This window comes from Colletotrichum karsti, assembly GCF_011947395.1.
Source record: "Colletotrichum karsti strain CkLH20 chromosome Unknown Scaffold6, whole genome shotgun sequence".
In the NCBI taxonomy this organism is placed as follows: Eukaryota; Fungi; Ascomycota; class Sordariomycetes; order Glomerellales; family Glomerellaceae; genus Colletotrichum; species Colletotrichum karsti.
In genome coordinates this window covers 397,425-418,161 of record NW_024065906.1, presented here as the reverse complement: position 1 = coordinate 418,161, position 20,737 = coordinate 397,425, and the positions used below count along the sequence as shown (strand labels likewise).

The following is a 20,737-nucleotide window of genomic DNA, read 5'->3' as shown; positions in this document are numbered from 1 at the left end:
TGAACCAGCCTGCTACCCTACCTAATCGCCCCCAACCCTGTCCGCCTCGGCCTCTTTCCCACGGGATATTGGCGCTGTCGATCACTCTGAGTCGGAGTCGTCACAGCTGTCTGCAGAGAAGGCGTCTCCACACTCCTCCCATGTCCCGCTGACCACTGTGCAACAAGCTTCATACGACTCTTGCTTGGTCGGCCCAAACGATTGGTCTCAGCTCTCAACTGGTTCAAATACTCGTGTGTCGGTAGTCCACAGGCACACACTTAAACCTCGCTGATCCCCCATCCTCAACCTCCAAACTCCCACGGGATCATCCAGTTCTATCTGATCCGTGTCACGACTTGTCTCTTTTCTTACAATAGTCGGACACTCGCATCTGATCAGCAATACGCTATCTCATCGACACCTACCTTCACCTTTGTTGACGGACTTCTCACCTCGCCTTCGTCATCCCATATCACACACACATCCAACAACCATCGATCATGACTATGACACTAGACTCTCAACAACGATTCGGACCCTTAAACACATTCGACCACATGTCTTCCTACGCAACCTCCTCAGCCTCTCCCCAGTTCTCAAACCCCTGGGCCCACGCCACGTCGTCCCCTCAAGCACCCAACGGCTTGTACGCGGTCGCCAACGGTCACGGTCTCAGCTCCGGTTTGGGTCTGGACAGGTCACACACTGCTCGGACTAGCACCAGCAGCAATGCCTCATCTATGGGTTCTTACGGACAGATCCCGGTGACGGCAGCCTCAGCAGGTAGTCTCCCCATGGCAGACCCTCTGCCTAGGACGGACTTACTCACTCTTCCCCAAGATCTCCTCTCCATCAACCGCATGGCTGCCACTTCCGCGCCTGCCTACGGTGATGCCCACTACGCGACGGCCGCTTCCCCCGTCAACGGCTCATATACCGCCTCGCCCACTCCCTACGAGACGATGGGATACGCCCCGGCTCCCATGCGCTCTACCTTCGCCCTCGCCCCGGAACCCGAGCACTCTAGGAGATTCTCTCACTCGTCAGTACCCTCAACTTCCCTGGTCGACGTTTCGGACCCCAATGTCCTGGCCCGGCCGCATCGCAACTCAATGATTGACTTTAGCAACAGAGGACTTCAACAACACGACGAGCGCAGGAGCTTCGCCGACGCCCTCGACGCAAGCCACGGCATGCTCGCCATGAGCCAGGAGACCCCGCGCAACATCTACGGTGCCCGCAGTGACAGAGGCTCTGGCGACTCTTACGGCTTCCCCTCAACTCACTCTACCAGCTCCTCCGTCTCTTCTGCCTCTGGTTTCGGTAACTACTACGGCGCCGACTCCGTCTCTGACTACTCCACCGCCGGCTCAGACATCGAGTCTGTCACCTCCAGGACGCTGCCCCGGCCTCACGGTCTCATGGCACCTCAGGTTCCCCCGGCTCCTCAGTCCATGATGGGCCAGTTCAGCTCCAAGGTGTCCTCCAGCACGCAGAAGAAGCACAAGTGCAAGGTCTGCGACAAGCGATTCACAAGGCCCTCGTCCCTCCAGACACATATGTACAGCCACACTGGCGAGAAGCGTACGTTATCATGCATACACCACTGATACAGCTCCAGCTAACACTATCACAGCATTCGCTTGCGAGGTTGAGGGATGCGGACGCCACTTCTCCGTTGTATCAAATCTCAGGAGGCACAAGAAGGTGCACAAGGGCGACGCCAGGTCGGAAGCCGGCTCCGAGGACCACCACTCCGACTAAGCCGCACCATCGGTGCAAAAACTGAAGAGTTTTGCTCGCTCTCATCGACACGCAGGAAACCTGCATCGAAACCCCCCAAAGCGTCGAGACGGTCCGCAGCGAGCAGGGCCAGTACGAGATCACGAATTTTTCCGGTTCGAGTCATGATCATCATCCCATATCCACTCTCGGCACCACTCACAACATCCTGCACCTCACTGAGTGGCACGACAATTGGGATTTTTTAGACGGTTCGCATTGTTCTATTATTTCGGCTTACATGATACCTTCTCTACCCTCGTTTTAATATCCATATATCTGCGAGCGAAGGAGACAAAGACAAAAGTCGGGCGGCGGCACAGGAACTGGCGGGCGGGTTGTCACTTCGGATCAACGTTATAAAGGGTGTCTTTTGATATGTTGGAATATTTTCCATCATTTTGTTTATTGTTTCGAATCTCCGACGACCATCGGGATCGGCGTCCCATCGTTTTGCAACGGCGCGAAGAGAAAGAAAAAAGGGGAGGAGAATGGGAAAGAGGAGGACGAGTGGGCATTGGGCGAGGATTCACTTCACTGTCGATCGCTCAACCCCACACCACGCAACACACACACACATTCGCTCCTCCCTCGGACGGGATAGGTTGGTGGCTGGGCCAACCACGTTTTTTTGTGCTTTTTGGCTGTCAGAGATGTTCCAAAGGGGAAGAAGATCTCCAAGTGGTCGCGGAGGACCTGGCGATACCCTCACCCTCGGCGTTGAACGGATTTACCTGGGCTGCTGCTTTTCCCCATCTTGTTTTTTTCCCGTTTTTGTTGTCTCATATTTCCATCATGTTGCGCGTCTCACCATGTTTATCCGTACCCGGGCATTTGGTTGCTTACCAAGGGGTGCAGATTGTTTTTACTAGAGATGACGAAACCAAAAACCTCGAACCCCGTCCCGGCCGTCTTGAAAGAGAGACGCGCGCATAGGGCCCGAAAAAGGGGCGAGCCTGTACTATTAGCCTCTTTCACACGATGATTATACCCATCAAGCTAAATGCCCTCGAGCATGTTAGTCTGCTGCATCGTTTCTTCTTATTTTTTCACTTGTTATACTCTCTCGTCGGCATGTGTGCACCATTCGCTACTGCTACGACTACTACTACTGGAGACGGACGGATAACTCACGGGATATGTGAGAACGGGAAGGGGTGCGATTGGGCACGTGGTTGGTTGGTGGGCGGGTGGGAGGTTGGTAGGGGGTTATTCAAACCATACTGGACATTTGGGAACGAAAGCGGTACATTTTTTCGCGACATCAGTATAATATAATAGTAGTGCGAAAACAAAATAAGGATTTCACGTCAAAACAAACGTTCTCCCCGAGGTACAGTCGTCACATCAAACATTTTGCATCGTGCCTTGACGATTTAACCCAAGACTAGCGTCGACGTTTAGCCTTGGAATCGACGTTAGCCTTGGAAGCACACCTGCGCGCCTGCGTCTTTCCACCTCCACCATGACGAAAGGTCCTATGCTACAGTCGGTTAGTCGACAGTTAGGCTAGTCGGGTTTCTCCATCCCTCCATCCCTCTCCTCTCCCCTTCGACAGCAGGTTAGGTTGCTTGGATGTTTAAAAAAGATCGACACAAGCAAGCAGCCCAAAAATATATTAAAATGAAAGATCAGACCACCCGCTCTTTGTCTTTCCTGGCTAATGCACGCCCAGCTAGATACAGATGGGAGGGTTAGGTTCGATCGATTAGTTGCAGCTCACTCGAGCATCAGATAGATGGGATTGATGACCACATAAGCATGGGGGTTGGTCGGTTGGTGGTGTGCGGGCGGAACCGTTTGTCGTTGCCGTCACTGTACCGAGATGGGGAGAGGGGAAAACGACAATATGCATCCCGGCCATGCATGGCCTTTTGGCGATGTTATCCAGATCAGCAGAGTGGGAGAGCACGCGCGCTCTTGCATCTCCCCCGCAAATGTTGATTGATGCCTCGAAGAAAAGGGGCTCGCACTTGAGTTTCGGCTCTCACCGACTCGCCACTTGACATGCGTCGTCGTCTTTTTTGGCAATGATGTGTTGCTGCTGTTGATTGACCGTTGGGCTGAGATGTGAGATGTCTGCAAGTTTGGAAGGATGAAGGGTCGGCGATGTGTTCGTTTGGTAACGAACCACCAGCCTGTCCCGGTTCCCCTACCGGCCTGACCGGCTGGTACCGCGTGCAGCTGAAAACCAGGGGTGAAAAAGAACGCATGTTTGACCCAATGGGAGGGATAAGTTTAAACTCCTTTCCTGACGTTCTGACGGAAGCTGGGAACGCCATGAACGAGTGGTTCAGATTGACGGAGACATGCTCAGAAAAAGGGGAAAGACGCCGCGCCGATCTCTTTTGAGGAAGAAGGGGGGCCGGGTCGGTTGTGGTGTGTGCAGTGTGTCAATCTGCGCGTGGTGATATGTCACCGGTTCATGTGAACTTGTGAAGAGATGGGAGGAGCTGCCGCGTGGTCAGAGATCAGCGCGTTGCGTTCGGTACGCGGGGACGCACACATGCTAGGCTAGGCACACGCATCTGTGCCCATCTGTACGGATACCCAGATACCTGAACACACGGACGGTCAAGATCGTCCCCTCTCTCCCCAGCTCAAGCAAAAGCGTGGTTCGGGTGTTCTTCTCGTTTGGACGTGGACAAGGGGGGAGGAGGGGAAGCTGGAGCGGAGGCGAAAAAAGTCCAGTGAAAGTGGAGGCTCAAGGCACGACGTCGCGATGTCCACGTCCAAGGTCAGCTGGCCCGGGCATCTTAGCGGCGGGTTTGGTTTTAGGGACCAGGCGCCGTTGCGGCAACTGAATCGAAGTGCGGCAACAACGGAAGGGCGGAACATGGTGAAGGGGGGCCTGACTCGCCGCCAGGTCTCCTTGCCATGACGGAGGCGTTTCGGGGCGGAGGCTCAGGCTCGGGGGCAGGCGACGGAAAGAGGCTAACGGAGACGGGGACGGAGGACCAAAGTTACGTAGGATGGTCTGCTAGTTGCAGCAGCGACTGGATACGCGTGTACGTAACTCGACGGAGTGCGAAAAGAGAAGATTAGTCCAAGATGGCACTAGACCGGGTTCTCTCCAAGGCGGTAGTGATGCACTGAGGGCAATGGCGATGGCGTCTAAGACGAAAAGACATGCACTAACAACTTAGTGTGGTGGGCAGGTGGTGTAGAAGACGAGCCGAGGAACCACTAGAAAGCCAATCTGCCATTCTGCCGCATGGCTGGCACTAATTCGTGTTGTATGCCCGTCCGTTGGAGCTAAGGTAGAGGACGATGCTTGGGGGACGTTAAGGCGCAATGTCAAGGGACGGCAACGTCGTCCAGTGAGAAGGGGAAGATTGCGGGTTCGGGGGAGACTGACAGCTGCGGGGGCATCTGGAGGAGAAGACTGAGGACTGAATGTGAGTGGAGGACGTGCAACTTGCCTCTTGACATGAGATGAAGATTTCGAGAGACGATTGGAGATTTAGAAACTTGGGACTAAGAACTGGGGACTGGGATGCTGTGAAGGTGCAGCAAGGAAGATTGGGTCCGCCGGATTGGATAAGCTGGAGACGGATTGGACTGGGGATGACGATGTTGGAACCGTGATAGACGGGGCATATCCAGCCATTCAGCAAGGCGAGCCAGAGGACATCTGGAAGCCAGACGTGACCGGCCCTTTTGCTGATGCCGTAAAAAGTCCACGTTGGCGAGTTGGACCATCGACTGCGAACGTTCGAACCGATACGGGTCCATGTACCAGATTTCCAACCGTGTCACGGCAGGCAGCGATATTGGAGACGCTGTCCCGCCGTCGTAGCTCTCAGCAGCATCCGATTGCCCTGTTCCAGCCCTGAGGCCTGAGCTGGCAAGCAGGACGGACGGAAAGGCTTCAGGATCCAACTTTGGCGTAACCATAGATGAGGGAAAAAGTGGATGCGCGTGTTTCAGCAGCATGCCGGGCTCTCCACAGTAGCACGCGTCGAGGCAACGGGAAGCCGTAGAAAGAGGCCTCTGATCATTTCCTGCTTCGTGATGCAGATTGAAGTCAAGCTTCGATCAAGCTTTGGTGGTGGATTGGAGGTGAATGATTGGACGACGCCTCCTCGGCGGGTCGACTTTGCGGCATACAGGCCCTAGCGCTGCTGAAGTCTGAACTGTGGACTTGGATTATCCAAACACCAAGACAAGGACGAGGACGAGGGAGAGGACGAGCGAATGCCTGAGGCAATGATGATGCTTCCGTCATGGATGGGAGGTTGGCCGTTATGGGGCGCATGTACCGGAGGACGCATACATTCGCCCATAATGGCCTCATTCGGTCGGCGTTTGATTCGTTTTGGACGGTCGGTCTGCCAGAACCAAGACTCCTTCCTCGTCGTCAACGAGATGATGGTGGCTTCTCCACCGGGAATCACCTATTGCTCTATTGCGATCCTTGAAGAGCGTGGTGAGGTTACATCTATCGCCAGCAACCAGCGAAATGTACGTAGAGGATCCGTACTCGAATGGTGGCGAGTACCGCGGTGGTCCAGGGGTTGCTTCAAACACTGCTCGCGACGCACCCGATTCGATGGAACAGAGTTGAGCGAAGGCGGCAACTTTCTTTGAGCTTCATCGACATGGCCCCTGCCATCCCAACCTCGACGTCCGTCTGTTGCGGCCGGTCAGCCGCGGGTCGCGGGACCACGGCCAACAAACACACCGGCGAGGCGGCGAGGTAGGCGAACTTTCCACAGTTGGCGACGGAGGATGTGCACTAGCCGCATTCCTACTGTCCCTTCAGCCGAGCCGTGATACCGTCATGGTACGAACGTGTCATCTGGATGGCATCGTTTCTCGAATCCGGAGACGAAGGCCATGCTAGCAAGCGAGGGACGCCAATGCTAGCGACCGTATCTGATACCGCCTCCATACGTCTCATGGACGCGATGGTAGACGCCGTTGCGGAGGCACCGCCGCCATTTGGCAGGGTCAGCGGGCGTGCCAATGCAGCACAACTATCAACCTATGCAAGAGCAAGTACCGCCATGCGTAGAGCAATCAATGGCTTTGTTGAATAGTATCGTGATGTGTGCAGCTGCTCAGGTCCGTATCTCAGGGCGAACGCTTGTAAGCGCCCCTGCTGCCATCGACGTCATCGCTGGGGCACGACGGGCTTTGCTTTTCCATCATGCTGTGCACAGCGAGCCGAAGGGTGCGTCTTCATTGGAGGCGGCTATTGAAGTGCTGGTGGTGTGGGTGGGCAGGTGTCGAATTGCCAGGTCCGGCCTTAGCGTAAGGTATTTAGTGCAAGGGATTCCGTAAACCAAATCATGGCGATGCGATGAGGCGTGGCAGGTGATGTGTGTGGTGAGTGTGTGTGAATGTAATAATTCCTTGACTGCAGCGGTACGGTATCGCACCGCACCGCAGCGGCGCCCGTAACGGACGATTTGGCGGCCGGGGAATGTCACGGAGGATTGCGAGCAGCCAACGAGCGGCGGCGCTAGTACGGCTAGCTGCACGCAGCCCCAGCGTTGGATTGGGGCATGGACGACGCCTCAGAGATGGGATCTTCAGGGTCTTTTTGCGGTTCCTTAGGTGCAGGCGGTGCAAGCGAACGCCCACCCCGGACTTTTCAGACGGAGAAAGGTAGATGCGGTTTGGTGCTGAGGCAATCCAGTTTGAGGCGACCAAGTCTGCACGATTGAGACCTGGTGTGATGCCATTGCGGTATAGACGTGTTGCTCGGCCTCTGGTAGGTACTTGTTGTTGTTTTTGCCACGCAGAAAAGATGTGTGCTGTGAAGGGTCTCGGAGAGGAGGGGTGCGTAGGGAATTTGGGGGTTGGAATTGAAGCCGGAGTTGAAGACCTGGACGGGGTTGGTGGTTGGTGGTTGGAGAGAGATGGAAGAGATGGAGGTGGCATGTTCTACTGCGGTAACCACGACCCCTCAATTCAATCACGTATCTGCAAGGCAGGCAGGCAGGCAGGTAGGTAGGTAGGGAGGGTAGGCGAGAGTTCCTTCCGGCCTTGCTACCCTTGGAAGGATTGAGGTTTCCCAACTTGGTGCTGCTAACGCACAAGATAAGAGAACCCATGGTGATCTCGGTGATGCAGGAAGACATCACCAACTGCTCCGTTTCGGATGCAAGTCATCGTCACTCTCACTTTCCTGACACACCGCCAATTTCAATCTCCCGGGTTACCGTGAGATGATGGGCAGAAAAAGAGAAGAGAATTTGATACGAAGTCCAATACAAGGTACGAAAGCACTCTTGAATAAACAACGCAACGGGCTTCTCCCCAATCGGCAGCCACGTCCGGTTGGTATTGAGCGCGGGCAGACTAATAAACTGTACTTTGCAACACATTGGACTTTAGAAGTAAGGATGATGATGTGGAGGGTGTCGGGTCGTGGTTCGTCGTTAGAATTAAGATCCCAGCGGTCGGTGACGTCGGTGGCTGCAGGTGTGGAGAAAGCGGGGATAAGGGCTCAGCGATATTCCCAGTAGTTTCGGCAACCGCAAACGTCATTGTACCACGGCCACCTTGGGGCCCGGTGCATCTGAGTGGTCGACCGTCGACCGTGCCGCACCTGCCATCTACGCAGCATTCTCTGGCCCGATGATTGGTCAGACGGACTTCGTACCCGCTACTTCTCTGCGGTACTTGCCAGTTACAGACACGCCATCTGTCCATTTTCTATCTACATCCCCTGAGCTATGGCTGAACGGGAATGCAACAGCCAGATCTGGTTAAGCACACACGATGCTGCGTAGTTGCATCGAGGTATCATACTGATGTAGGTAGGTACTTACTTGATGCATCCTCAATCTGATGGCATATTCTCTCTCTGAAGCCCGGCGCAGGAGACCTACGCAGTCGAGATACACCCCTCTGGAAGCCCGGCCTCACGCTGCCGCTATCACCTGTGGTCCACTGAAAAACCGCAGGCGACGGGACAGATGTGAATTTACGGCGCAGACATCCTTCCCCCTTTACCGAAGTTTCATGTTCCCTGCGCACGCATTTCATCTCATCAAACTGCAAGTGGAAGGGAGAGAAGAATAGACATATTTTTTCGGTTTCTATTTTTCGCATCTCGACTCCACTCTTTTTCGCCCTCCATCTTTCTCGAAACACCAGATCTGCCGCAGGCCCGCCCAACTCATGGCGTCTGCTTTGCCAAACCTCCAAACCACCCGGCATCTTCCCCTTATCAGAACACGGGGATCTCCATGCCTCTTCTGACATCTGCGTCTTCGTCGCCACGTCTCTTGGGATGAAAACCACGGACCAGAGGCACAGAGGGACATTTGAGTTGCGGGAAATACCTTGCGGAATAGGGGTGAGGCATGTACGAATAACTTTTGTTCCTGGCCTTCACCTTTAACGGCAAAAGTTGCCCGCCCTACACCACCTCAGACTGTGCCTGTACCTGGCCTTACACCAAGGGCGTGCAATCTTTTCCTACCTGTCCCTACCGATACTAGCGCATATCTCATATGCTCTTTCGGCTTCAGTCTCCTGCGCCCGTCTCCCGCCGGAGGACGAACTGAGAAGGACACACACCCTCCGACCGACCAAACCAAACCAAAACATGGCATTCTGCTAGATGTCCATGTTCGCCCGCCGGAAAATACCATCATCGCGAGGCGCTGGACAGCCCATACACACGGAACTGACGCCAGCCGGCCTGCACTGCCATGTTCTTCATCGCACCCTCTCGCAGCGTATCTCAATATCTTACTATGATACAGTCGACAGGTTTACCATCTCACGCCTCACGCTTACCCCTTCATACGTACTTTGCTTTACGTTTTGATAGATGCTCAAAGACGTCGATGCCTCGCTGCGGACACGCCCTTTCTGCATCGCTTCTGCGCTTCAAATCAACCAAACAGATTCCATTCTGTGGCCTTCCCATTGTCCAATCTGCGTCCGCCAAAATCTCGCCGGTTGTCTACCATAGTACCTACCTTCTCCATTCTCTTGCAACCCCCGAGTCAAACGCTCCGTGCCCCGGTGCGGGTGGTAAACCGATACGCAGACGACACTGCTAGGTATCCCGACCTTGACATGACTTGGGCGCTGGTCAGTGGTTTGTTGCCCTGTGCCTGCCGCTACCGCTACCGCTACCGCTACGGCTTCCGCTGCCAGCTGTGGCCCCAGTCGGAGCCGTCGCGTTCGGCGTCACGGTTCCCTTGCTGGCAGCTACCTAGGGCAGGTATTTGCCTCCACCACCACCACCACCACCACCACCAAATTCTCATCAGATAACACGGCATCCCAGCATCACAGGGTTAACAGGCAACCGCAAAGAAATCCTGGCCCCTGAGAGCAAGCCTCATCCTCACTCCGGTCCAGCACACCTTCGTCCCTGGTTCCGGTTGGCGACGCAACGCTGCGCACTCCATCCCTAGCATGTACCGTATGCCGTGGTACACAATGCGGAATGCTGCACCACCCGGTCTGCCTTGCAGCTGTTGCACCCGCATCTGCGTCTTTGCGGCACCAAAGACGACATGTGCACTCGCTACAAGAACCCTTCAACTTTCAAGGCCATTCTACCCCTCACTCGCCACCACAAAACTGCCGGACCTTTTCCATTCTAAGTGATGGGTGGTCGGGGGCTGGCAGGCAGCTATTCAAATCACACGGACACACCACACATGCCCAATCGCCGAGCCCTATCGTGTGTGCCAGAGCGAACAACCTGCCCTGCCGCCCCCGGTCCTTGTAAGTCCCCGCGGCGCCGGCCTCTTCACCGCTCAAATCAGACAACGGGGCCGTAACCGGCGTTGCGCAAACGGACGGGGACAGGCCATCAAGGTCCTTTCCCCTCTGCTTCTGTACCCGCGGTCCCGTTCCCTACCCGCCTGTCAGAGAGTGACTTCCCCATCGCCCACACACGCTATGTTCACCTCGGGCTTAGACGACCCTCCCGGCTTGCTCGCCCCGGCTGCGACATTTTTCGAATGGCTGATGGCCTTGTCCACCAGGTCAATTATTTGCCACGCGAGGGGTCAACAGCCAAGGCAGCCATTATCATCACCAGTTCGAGCCCGACGAGCCCAGTTACACGGGAATGCATCGCCTCAACTTGAAGCAGCCTGTTCCGGACCCAGTCGGGGCTGCGGAGGGGCTCCGGGACCCTGGCCGAGATGAGAGCAATATAGCCTCGACGAACGGACGACGCCCAAATCGGGAAGGCCTGTAAACAAACGTCACATGTCGGCCCGCGAAAGATCTGATACACCACCCAGATGAACAAGACCCTGTGGCCGGGGTAAGACGAGGCCAAGATGCCTTGTTTCTAATGAGTGGATGACGGTTTGCGGTGCAATTCCATTTCAACCGAGGGGCCACGAACCCCTCGGACTGTGGAATTGCCGAAGATTCTCAGGGCGATGAGGGGCTTCACTCCTCACGAGCAGTCCGAGCATCGCATCGCATCGTGGCCGTCAGTGGCTCCAGCAGGTCCGGCTCTTGGCTGCTGCGACTGTTCTGATCGGGGCCCTTGTAAACTTTCACACAGCTATCGTTGTGCGCGTGGGCTCACCACGTACGCCCTGTGTCTGTAAAGGAACAGCCTCGCGGTGCCAGTCAGTCAGTCCTGAAGGGAACGCGCAGCCAAGAAGAGCTCGCCTCGTACCAAGCTCTCGTGTCACCGAGTCTCGCGATGCTGCATACGCGGAAGCTCCGGCTCGAATCTCAGGAACGAAAAACGCCCGCGAAGCAGCGCATGCCCACCATCTTCGCGGGCTTCACCCCTATGCAGCTAGCATTGTCTCGCCCGCGAGGCGCCTCCATCTAGCATCTCAACGCCTCGCGATGAGATCTTAAACCCCAATGACATCCCGCCCGCCTCGTGACGTCCATCTTCAAACCCTCTCCTCCCCATGAACAAGAACTTTACCTTGAAGCTGGTAGCGAGGGACGCATCACGTTCCCGTTCCGGAACCCAAACCGTGAGGATCTACAAAGACACCGACGTTGCGAATGGCCGAGACGTCGCGTGAGGGAAACATCACCAAGACCAGCAACACACAATAAACGTCTTTCTGGCTGCTTTCGAGCAAACCTGATGTTGACTAGAACACTAGCTCACGATCCCCATCGCCCGTCCCCAGATCTCAACGTCGTTGACTCTTTCCGTTTGCGCAAAGTTAGTCCCTTCTTGACAAATCCATCCCGTGCCCGCCCCGTTGGGACTATACGTCTGCCGCAAACGATGCGTGTGTTGTCTAGTAATCAAGATATACGACGTATCAAAAGAGAGCAAGGAGGCTAGCAGCTAGGGGTGTCGCGAGGGGAACACACGTACTGAGTAGGAGGGGTGTGAGATGGTGAAAATGGTGGGCTGAATCTTGCAACCGAAGACCACATACACATACACACACCCGGACGCAAACGGCAACGGAGGAGGATAGCTGATGACGACGATTCTCAACGTTGTACGCGGACGAGACAGACACACACAGTTGAAGAAGACGACGATCATGGATGGCAGATTGGGGTGGTGGTGGTGTGCACGAGGGATAGGCATGTCGTGAGAGTATCTTGTTTACAGGTTAACTTTTCTTCCCTTCCTTGGATTCCGGATATTAAGCTACGTAGACGATTAGTCGCCGTAAAAGCTGATGCTACCTTATGGTCTCTTCAAAAATAGGGCTGTGAGTATGAACAAGAACTACTCAAGCCGAGACCTGTAGAAAACAAGACTTTCCTTCCGACTCCCTTTCTATCCCACTCCGAAGGCAGCTTCTCTTGAGAACCCCATTCCGTCCTCCGCCCTCGGGAACTCCTTTTTCCTCCCATGCCTCAATGGTGAGACCACAAAATACCAGAAGAACACGAAATAAGAAATTGAAGACGATTGCCGCGTCTGAGTGATTGTTTTTTGTACGCGTATGCAAGCCCGAGTGGTAGGAGCTGCATCGGCTGTAGTGTACATGTCCCGCGAGGAACATTGTTGAGTGTGTCCGAGAAAAGAAAGCGGCTTGGCGCGCATGGTGGTATAATAAACATGTAGACATTAAACAAAGGTCGTCAGGTCGTGAAGAATCGAATGCAACGAGAAAACGAGGCGATCCACAAGGCTCTCTCCACAGATCGTGTATGGGACGGACCCAGCCGATCGGTTGAGGCTGTCCCACGACACCCGCTAGAGAGAGGTGTTTCGCATGCTGAGGGTGTGAAGGCGATGCCGTCTTCGTCCCTCGGTAAAAGATGTCGAATCGATGATATCCTTTTCCCACGCCATGCCAATCCAAACGCCGGAAAGCAAAACCCTGATGTGAGACCGAAACCGGAAGGTTCCTCTGATCTGCTATACGTGCGGCGCGCCAGGACGGCCTTTACCGAGTGACTCGAGAAGCTCGTGCGGCGGAATCTTGCGCATGCCGCCGCCGCGATCGTACATCGACGTCGGTGCAGGCGTGTATCCTTCGCGCTTCTTACGCAGACGATCGAGGGCCATGCCGGCAATGACCATGATGAAGATGAGAGCAAGGGAGATACCGAGACCGATGAGGACGACAAACCCGAGTGCCAAGTGGCCGGCTATTCAAGAGTTAGTGATGGTTCGTGGTCTCATCGGAGGATTAGTAACTTACATTTGTCTGTGAAGAAGTCCTCGTTCTCGGTGAAGATCCTTGCAATCGATCCTGCGGTGTTTCCGTCGTGAATGGTGAGAGCAAACGGCTTGAAGACTGTGCCGTTGAAAGTGGCGGCCGACGCCTTGCCATAGCCTGGAACGCCGATGGATCCTGTGATCATCAACACTTGGTTGGACGCGAGAATGTCGGTGCTGTCGTGGTTCTCAGTGAGGGAGAAGACTTGCAGACTGTTGACGACAGTGCCGGGAAGGAGAGTCACTCCGGCAGAGTGCCACGTAGAGCCATCGTACTTCATCAGGTAGATGGAGCCGTTGGACGCGGTTCCGGAAACCCAAAGTTGACTGCGGTCGCTCGATCCAGCCGTCAAGGCCTCCACGGGACCGGGAATGACATCCTCTCCAGGGTAGGCAGACCATGCTTGGCGGTCGGGGCTGTACATGGCGAGCATCGTGGGAGATGTGCCGTTGAGAGTGAAGTTACCACCCGCAACAAGCTGTGAGTTGCTGGTCCAGATAAGTGCGTGGCCAGTGCCCTCAAGGTTGACACCAGGACGATTCCATGCCGCCAGGGAGGTGTCGTAATAGCAGACACCCGGGCAGGGAAGGGCACCGGCTGATTCGAATGGGCCGGCAACATAGACGTCGCCAGCATCAGGGCGGACCTTGATATCGGTCACAGTCGCGTTGCCTCCACTGATTCCAGGGGGCTGAGTGCTGTTGAAGGAAGCGGTCTGCAGGTTGACGGAGATGATACCTCGCACGTCCACATCGTTGACACGACCGCGCACGTTTCCACCGGCGAAGAGCATGTCGCCAGTGACGGCAAGGGCGATGAAAGTCGAGTTGTCCTGGATCTGAGAGCCAAGGCCGCTAATGGTGTTCGAGTTGGATCCGTCGATGAGCACCAGGTTGTTGACGGTGGAACCGTTGGCGCCCTCGGCAGTGAAGTGGCCTCCGAGAATGGTGATGTTACGTCCGTTCTCATTGTAGAAGGTACCAGTAACGACGCCAGTAATGTTGCCACTGGAGACAGAGTCGCGCTTGCTCACAGAGCTGGTGCTGGTTGAGGGCGACTGGATCTTGATAGGGAACTGACCGAACTTCTCTGACAGCGACACTGCACCATTAGCGGCAATGGTGGCAGAAGTCATTGATCCTGCGTAGATAGACCCTCCGCCGGGAAGGTCGAGGATACCCGTCGTGAGAATGCCGCTGAAGGCCGGCACAGGTCCACTGAGGTTCTGCAGCCAGTTCTTCTGAGAGGGCACCCAAACAGCGAAGCCGGAAACCTGAATAACCTTGTTGTCTCCGAAGGCATTGATCTCAGTGAAGTCACCGGTGAAAGTGACGACTGGTTCAGGCTCATCCTCGCTGGTAACGTTGACAAGCATCGGGACGACGTGATAGACCTTGCCGTTGACGCCGGCACCAAGAGCAGTCCAGGTGTTGGCTGAAGTGTCGTAAACGCCCACGTTGTTCAAACCAGAGACTGCGTTGTCCAGAGTGTTGGAGAATTGTCCGCCGACGAAAAGTTGGGTGCCGTTCAGCTTCATGGACATGACCTCGCCGTTGAGGCCACCGTCAAGTGCCATGGTCGCCTCGCTGGCAGTGTTGATACCAATGACATTGCGAGCGTCCTTGGAGGTGAAGTTACCACCGACAATGACCAAGTCACCAGTGGTTGCCAAGCTCGTGACCGCAGATCCCGAAGCGAATGAAGAGCCAAGCTGATTGATCTTGGAGCTCTTGAAGTCAGTGTTGACCGTGGCGGATTTGGGATCGAAGTCGAACAATCCATTCAATCCTCCAGTAGAGTTGATCAAAGTGAAGCCGACTCTCTGCGCAACGATGGTCATCTCTTCCAGGGACTGGCCAGCCAAGGGAGTCAAGGTGACGCTGGGTCGGAAGCCATCTGCCGAGCTGGCCTCGATGTATCCAAAGTAGATTTGGTCATACTTGTCGAAGTTGTTAGTCTGGTAGAGGGATGTCGTGAACTTGTTGCTGTTGCCACTAGACATGATGCCAGTGACGTTAACTTGGCCTCGGGTCAAGCAAGTTCCATCTCCGATGCAGCCAGGAGTGTACAGGTTGACGGAGTAGTTGCCTGACTCTTTCAGATCCGGAAGGAAGGTGACAGAGGCAGAGCTGGCTGAGATGGTGCCGGAGAGCTTGGCAGTCAAGTACTGAGAGCTGCTCTGTTGAGACGGCGTAACGGACCACGGTCCGGTAGTAGTAGCAGAGGACTTGGTGTCGCTGTCAGCACAGGCTGGGGCGTTGAAGTCGTTGATGGCATATGAGTTGATGTCATCTTCGAAGAGCTGAATGCCGTTCAGACCACCGCCAGAGCCGTAGAAGGCAGAGATGTCAATTCTGAAAGAGTTCATGCCCACCACGTTGACAAAGTGAAAGTCCTGGAATGTAACGGTCTTGTTGTCGCTGAGAGGACACTCGCTCGTGCAAGACGCATTCCGACCAGTCGCAGGATCCAGGTAGGTCATGTTCAGGATGCCTCCGAGAGGGAAGGCAGTGAAGCGGAAGGTCTTGGTGCCGCGGCCATCCTGGTGGGTGTTCCAGAGTCTGAGCTTGGTGGGCTGGAAACCGAAGCCGAAGGTGGCTTGCCAGAAACCCGCCGAGTTGTCGTTGAGCAGCCAAGTGTTGCCAGAGCCATCGGCGCCGCTCGTCTTGCAGATAATGTTGCGAGGATCGCTGAATCCGCTGGTGGAGGAGCTAGAGGCAGAAGTGATGTTGGCGCTGGAAAGGTTGATTACCTGGCCATCAGGAGTGCTAGGTGTGCTGGTGTTTCCCAGGCCAGTGAAGCTGCCACCAAACACAACATGGCCGTTGGAAGCCTTTGTGATGGAGGACACAGGGCCGTTGAACCCAGCAAAGGGGAGGTTAGTCCATCCATCAGTGCCGACCCAGGCAATAGCGTTAGTTGAGTTGGCAGCGCGAAAGTTGCCTCCAACATAGACGGTGTTGGTTTCTTGGTCGCACAGAAGGGCGTTAACCTGACCTGAAAGACCAGCCAGAGGGGTGATTTCTGTGGTGTTGGGGTTGAACATGGCGACGCCTTGTGACTGGGTGCCATTCAAGCTCGTGAAATTACCACCAATTACCACTCCTTGCATCTCTCCATTGGCGAGCGTGAATGTGCACATGTCGTGAATCGAAGCATCAGTCGAAATAATTGATGCAAAAGCGCCATTAGGCAGCTGGGCAAGCAATGACTCGCTGCCATTCGTGTTGTAAGGTTTCTCATTTTGCTCCTCGAACTGGTAGAGGGAGATGCCGCTGAAGTCGCCGGCCACGCCTATCCTGCCTAGCTGGGAAAGTTCGAGATTGGCCTCGGGGACTGGGGTGAATTGGATTGCATTCGTCAAAGATGGAGCTAGAGCTGCCATCGCCATGAGGGTTGAGCGATGGCGACGGCGCGCCGACGGGCGCCTGTCGATATGCAAACGCATCGCTATTGCTGCTATGTTTTCGACGAGTAAGGAAATCGGCAGGTGCGATTTTTCGATATCGAAGATTTCGGGTCGAGAATTTTGGTTGGTGTAGAATTAGACCGGTTTTCGCGTCGCATTTGCAGATGAAGTCTAGTTTCGGGCGCTGGCCATCGCAAGACAGATTCTTTCGATTCGGTCGGTCGGTCGGTTCGAGGACGATACGCGTCGAAAAAAATCGGGGAGCGAAATTAAACGGAAGATGGTCGAGTCGGAAAGGCGAGAGAGGAAATTGACGAATAATGGGGATAAACGAGCGTAAGGTGTTGGATGCTGGGAAGTCGGGAAAAAAAAGAGAATGCTCTGTCACCTGGTTCTGTCGTACAAAAATGCTGTTAGAACTGGATTGCAGCCATTCAAGGACGGCGACGGCGAGCGACGAGGTGGTGACGAGCGCTCCTTTTCCCCTTGACTCCTCGTCTGCGCGGTGTTTGTTGTTTGTTGGTGGAGAGAAGAGAGGCTGAGCGCTGGACGAGATGGAGCTGGAATGGAAGGTGCGGCCCACCTGCGTTGCGCTAGGGAAATTGGTGGTGATGTTGGGTTGCACCTACCTCCTATCAAAAAAGCACTGACGATTTTTTTGGCGGAGGTGCTCGGATGCTGGCAGTCGCTTAAGGCAAGCCGGGTTGGGGGATAAGCCAATGACAGCAAACCTCCAAGACGGAAATTAAGCTTGAGCCTGAACTTGAAGAGAGACCGTTTGAATCGGTTTTCTCTTGGCTGCGGTTGGGAAATAAGAAAGTATCGAATAGGGTGAAAGAGTTAGAAAAAATAAAGAGTGACTGGCGGTAGTAATGAGTGTGAGTGAGGGTCTGAGTCCGATGTCTCGGTCTGGATCCCGGAGAGTAAGAGTTCGCGTGTGGGAACTGTGTATCCGTGAAGGTCGAGGTAGGTAAGGGAGTAGGGAGCAGAGAGCTTAATCCTGGGCCTCGAAATGAATGTACTACCCCGTTGGCTTGGATTACCACGCCGCGACTGTCGTGTGCCGTCGCGGTGTCTTGGTGTCGTGCTGCCGTCTGCCGTGACACGACGTGTCTGTGCAAGTTTGGTAGGGAATCAGGAGGAGGAAGGCGGCGATCTCTGGGAGCCAGCGACGCCACAAGAACCTAGGGGTCCGCAAGAGTAATACCTCTAGTTGATGCCAGCCAATGAATGCTGCTGAGATGGACGACCAGCGCTGTCCACAATCTCGGATTTTGGAATCGCAGGCGTTGGCTTTTCCCCTTGCCCAGAGAGCTAGTCGTCGTTTGAGGCTGATTCTAACCGGATCTTTCCCTTCTCTCTACGTTGGATCAAACGAGGGTTCAGTGTCGTACGGTGTGCGTGCTGCGGGTGGCCGATCGGTGTTTTGCTTTTTTGCGGTACGGGTACTGGTCGTCGCGAAATTCGAGAGATTGGCCGAGCGTTGAAGATCGACGGGATGACGAAAAGGTTGAATAGTGCGTTTAATGGAATCGAATAAAAGGGAAAGCGAACCACGATGGCCAAGCGGGCGACTACAATGGGAAGATGTCAGACGACGAATGTCCTGAGTCCTGATCGCCGATGATTACGGCCCGGTCAGGGGGTCAGTAAGCCGAGCCAGCAATTTGACCTACCCGTGGCTTTAACGATTGGAATGAGCGACAGAGACGTTCCGCGGAGGGAACCTCGGGGAATGGGGTCGAGATGTACGTCGTCGTCGGCGTCGGCGTCGTCGTCTTCGAGGGAAGAGAAAGAGGAGCAGACGAGAAGGAGAAAGTCCCTCAGTCACAGTCTGCACTCACTCTGCGTATCTGGCTCCGGACCCCCGTCTCTGATTCTGGGCACGGCGGCACTAGGGAACCACTTTCACCTTCCTTCCACCTCAAGCGGTGCAACCGGCAGGGGTGATTTTGAGAGTGCCGGGGGGCTGGCCGTCGCGTATCCGAAATACTTTGGAGATTGTGAAAGAGTGACGAGAAGCTGGATTGAACAAAATGAAATGTTTACTGAAGAGCAAGCCGTTTCCTCCTCCCGCCAATGTCCGGGTATTACAACATGTAGATCACGGCTCTATTCATACGGGGAAACAGATGCAAAGCGTGCATTGAACGTTTAAAGACAGGAGATTTGCGGACGTTGGCAAGCGTTCTCTCCTTCCAGCCTCCCTCTTCTCAATATGGGGGCTGATTGACGACGGCGTGGTCCAGGCCAGTCCCGTCGTATTTTAGTGCACGTTCGTCCTGCATCAAGCTCGCTGCTAATGCACCGGTGATGGACACTGAACGACGGGTGGTGGGGACGCGGCTTTGATGGAATGGAAAATGGTGAAGGGCGTTCAGGAGACGGGACGCCGTGACTGGACGAGCAGATGTCAGGTCCCCATTTCGCTGCAACTGTTCGCCCAGGGGAACGTCGCGCGCTGACTGGTCCATATCCTTCATCTCACCAAATTCGAAATAGCGCCAGGTACAAGACCTGCTGTGTGAGATTCATTGGCCCAATCATCTCGACGTAACCGTCCCAAGGTCTAACCCATCACCGCCATCGCCCGTCGTCCCTTGCATTAAGTTGCACATGGTGCCCGGAAAGATGTGCACCTTGCATGGAACACCATGTGAACGGTTTAAGGGGCCGCCCATTTTGGGAGCGACGACACTCGCAGCAGTATGATGATCCGGTGGTGATGCTCGTCTGTATCCCGCGCAGCCTCGATGCCGTGCTTGAATCACCCATCAGAGCCGGCATGGATCAAGCCTCCTGCGTGATCCAGTTCGCTCTGTCGTCCGAGGTGATGAGGGGCTCGCGGCGCCCCATCTTCAAACCCATCTGGTCTCACTGCCATTTTTGGCGGGGGGATATCCCGGCCTCCACCGTCGTTTGCAGTGCACTGCGACTTATTCGTGATGCAGTACCGCACTACTCGGGTCAGATTCAGTGTCTGGGTAACGGATTGCTGCGCAGATACGAATGAGAGACCAAAAAATCACAGTCCAAGGTGGCTCTCGTGTTGGTCAATTCCGCAACATGAATAGAAGAAGATAAGGTTGCTGGATACGGATACGTGAGAACGTGAGCGTGACGCGACTCGAGCAGGGCGAAATGGTTCGCTCGGCGACCTTGCAAAAGTCGAGACCGTGGATATTGGAGAAACCCCACATCACGGATGGAGGCCTTCGCCTGCGGACCGCGTTGGCCGAGTAAGGAAGAATCAGCCTCTTGCCATTGTGACCTGGTCAAACAGCAATCACTCGTCGACTTCGATTACACTGATTGCTTTCATGTCGACGTCAGACAAAAAGAAGAATGAGCCAAACTGACATTCATCTCAGAATGGACTGTCATACAAGTCAACATTCAGATCGGCGCTGTCATTCAAGGCAAAATCCTCCCGCGTATCCCTCCGGGCCACTTAACGGATCCTCCTCCCACTGCCACTTAAGGATGCCCGGTATCCAACTCACTGACGGCATAGCATTTCCATTGTATTGGATAATAATGCACCGCAGCTCGCCACACAAACGAAACAACCCAAATTCGTGCCTAGAACCCGGGTAACGCGATGACGAGACTCGGGACGAGCGATGAACCCTTCCTTATGCACTCCATTCATTCCACGCGGGCTAGCCGCTGGCTGCCCTTCCTTCATCCAAAACTTGTCCATGGTTTTTTTTCCAACGTGGGTGACATGCCGGTAACATCGGATGGCCCATTTCATCTTGACTCGTGCCTGCCCGCACTCGCTCAGCTCACTCTTGATTCAGAGCAACTCACATGGGCACCGGCGTTTCGGTCGTCCACAGAATGCAATGCGTGCGTGAGAACGAGTCTCTGGAGGAGGTACTTCAGTGTAGAAGTATCTGGAGGGGGGGGGGGGGGGGGGGGGGGGGGGGGGGGGGGGGGGGGGGGGGGGGGGGGGGGGGGG

General features: G+C 55.0%; 2 protein-coding genes across 2 annotated transcripts; one reads left to right on the top strand and one right to left on the bottom strand.

Moving 5' to 3' along the window:
* Nucleotides 1-539: 539 nt before the first annotated feature.
* Nucleotides 540-1,746, top strand: CkaCkLH20_02575 (C2H2 finger domain-containing protein; the record flags this gene model as incomplete). The annotated part of the gene is made up of 2 exons (XM_038885294.1): nucleotides 540-1,566; nucleotides 1,619-1,746. The coding sequence occupies 2 exons, from the start codon at nucleotides 540-542 to the stop codon at nucleotides 1,744-1,746; spliced, it is 1,155 nt and encodes a 384-aa protein (XP_038749225.1).
* An 11,314-nt stretch (nucleotides 1,747-13,060) lies between these two features.
* On the bottom strand, nucleotides 13,061-16,755 carry CkaCkLH20_02574 (cellular morphogenesis protein; the record flags this gene model as incomplete). Its single annotated transcript, XM_038885293.1, has 2 exons — nucleotides 13,061-13,293; nucleotides 13,347-16,755. 2 exons carry the CDS (start codon nucleotides 16,753-16,755, stop codon nucleotides 13,061-13,063), a joined length of 3,642 nt encoding a protein of 1,213 aa, XP_038749224.1.
* Between the last annotated feature and the right edge of the window lie 3,982 nt (nucleotides 16,756-20,737).